At 48.6% G+C, this 1,209-nt stretch overlaps 1 protein-coding gene across 1 annotated transcript; it reads left to right on the top strand.

The window, feature by feature from the left end:
• Nucleotides 1–447: 447 nt before the first annotated feature.
• On the top strand, nt 448–1,209 carry LOC101463737 (GTPase IMAP family member 7-like). The gene has a single exon (XM_004576348.3). The coding sequence runs from the start codon at nt 448–450 to the stop codon at nt 1,207–1,209; it is 762 nt and encodes a 253-aa protein (XP_004576405.3).

The raw sequence follows: 1,209 nt of genomic DNA, 5'->3' as shown, positions 1-1,209 counted from the left end.
CACACACACACACACACACACAGAGTGTCGTTTATTTTATTGCTTGCATTGTACACAGTTGATGTTCACGATCCATGTAATGGCAGTACGTGCTGCCATTGTAGAGCAAAGGCTTGTACAGTTTGAACGTTCTATCCCATGTCATCTCGCTCATCATCGAGCGCAAGGGTACATGCGTTCTCAGGCGTTCTCACGAAAAAGCACGTATTATCAAAGTACCCCTTCCAGCTACTCCTAGTTTATGCGCGGCTTACTGCGTCTCTCACGGCGAGCATGAAACATGGCAACAGTTATCTCCTTCATAGTTGTTTTGTCACTCACACTAAGCAGACACGTCGCTCTGTGTCAGCATAAGAATGACAAAGGTGGGTGTAAAAATGGCCTTGTTATCGCACAACAACACACCAAACAATGAATGCATTGCTGTCCATAGGAGTCTTTACGAGAATGCGAATGTCACCCGCAGGTTCTCCACCCCGTCCGCACGTCAGATTGATTCTCGTGGGCAAGACCGGGTCTGGCAAGAGCGCGTCTGGTAACACTATACTCGGCGATAGCAACGCTTTCGAGGAGGACATGTCACCCGAGTCCGTCACCGTTGGCTGTGCGAAGAAGGAGGTGGACAGAGACGGCGCCAAAGTCGCTGTGATCGACACTCCGGGGTTGTTTGACACAACCAAAACCCAATACGATGTGAAAAGCAAGATCGAGGAGTGTGTCGAACAGTCGGTACCCGGACCGCACGGATTCCTTTTGGTAATCAGTCTAAAGTCTAGGTTCACACAAGAGGAGCGGAGCAGCATAAAGTGGATTCGAGACAATTTCGGAGAAGACGCTTTCACGTACACCTTGGTCTTGTTTACACACGGTGACTCGCTAAAGGGTAAATCGGTGAGAGACTACGTGAAGGAAAGCAAAGAGCTACAAAGAGTGATAAACCAGTGTGGCGGAAGGTACCACACGCTGAGCAACACTCAGAGAGTAAACCAAACCCAAGTGGATACTCTGTTGAGTAAAATAGAGGACATGGTAGAATTCAACGGAGGTGAGCACTACAGCAACGATATGTACAAGGCAGCGCAGAAGAAACTCGAAAGAGACAGGGAGATTATTAAGACAAGGGAATGGTGTAGATTCTTCGGTCTTACGTCTCTGGGACTATTTGGAGCAGGAGCATGCTTGTCCTCTTACGTGCCTCCTGACATCTGA

This window comes from Maylandia zebra, linkage group LG4 (assembly GCF_041146795.1).
Source record: "Maylandia zebra isolate NMK-2024a linkage group LG4, Mzebra_GT3a, whole genome shotgun sequence".
NCBI lineage: Eukaryota > Metazoa > Chordata > Actinopteri > Cichliformes > Cichlidae > Maylandia > Maylandia zebra.
Note: the sequence above shows the minus strand (reverse complement) of the source record. Positions and strands in the feature narration are given on the sequence as shown.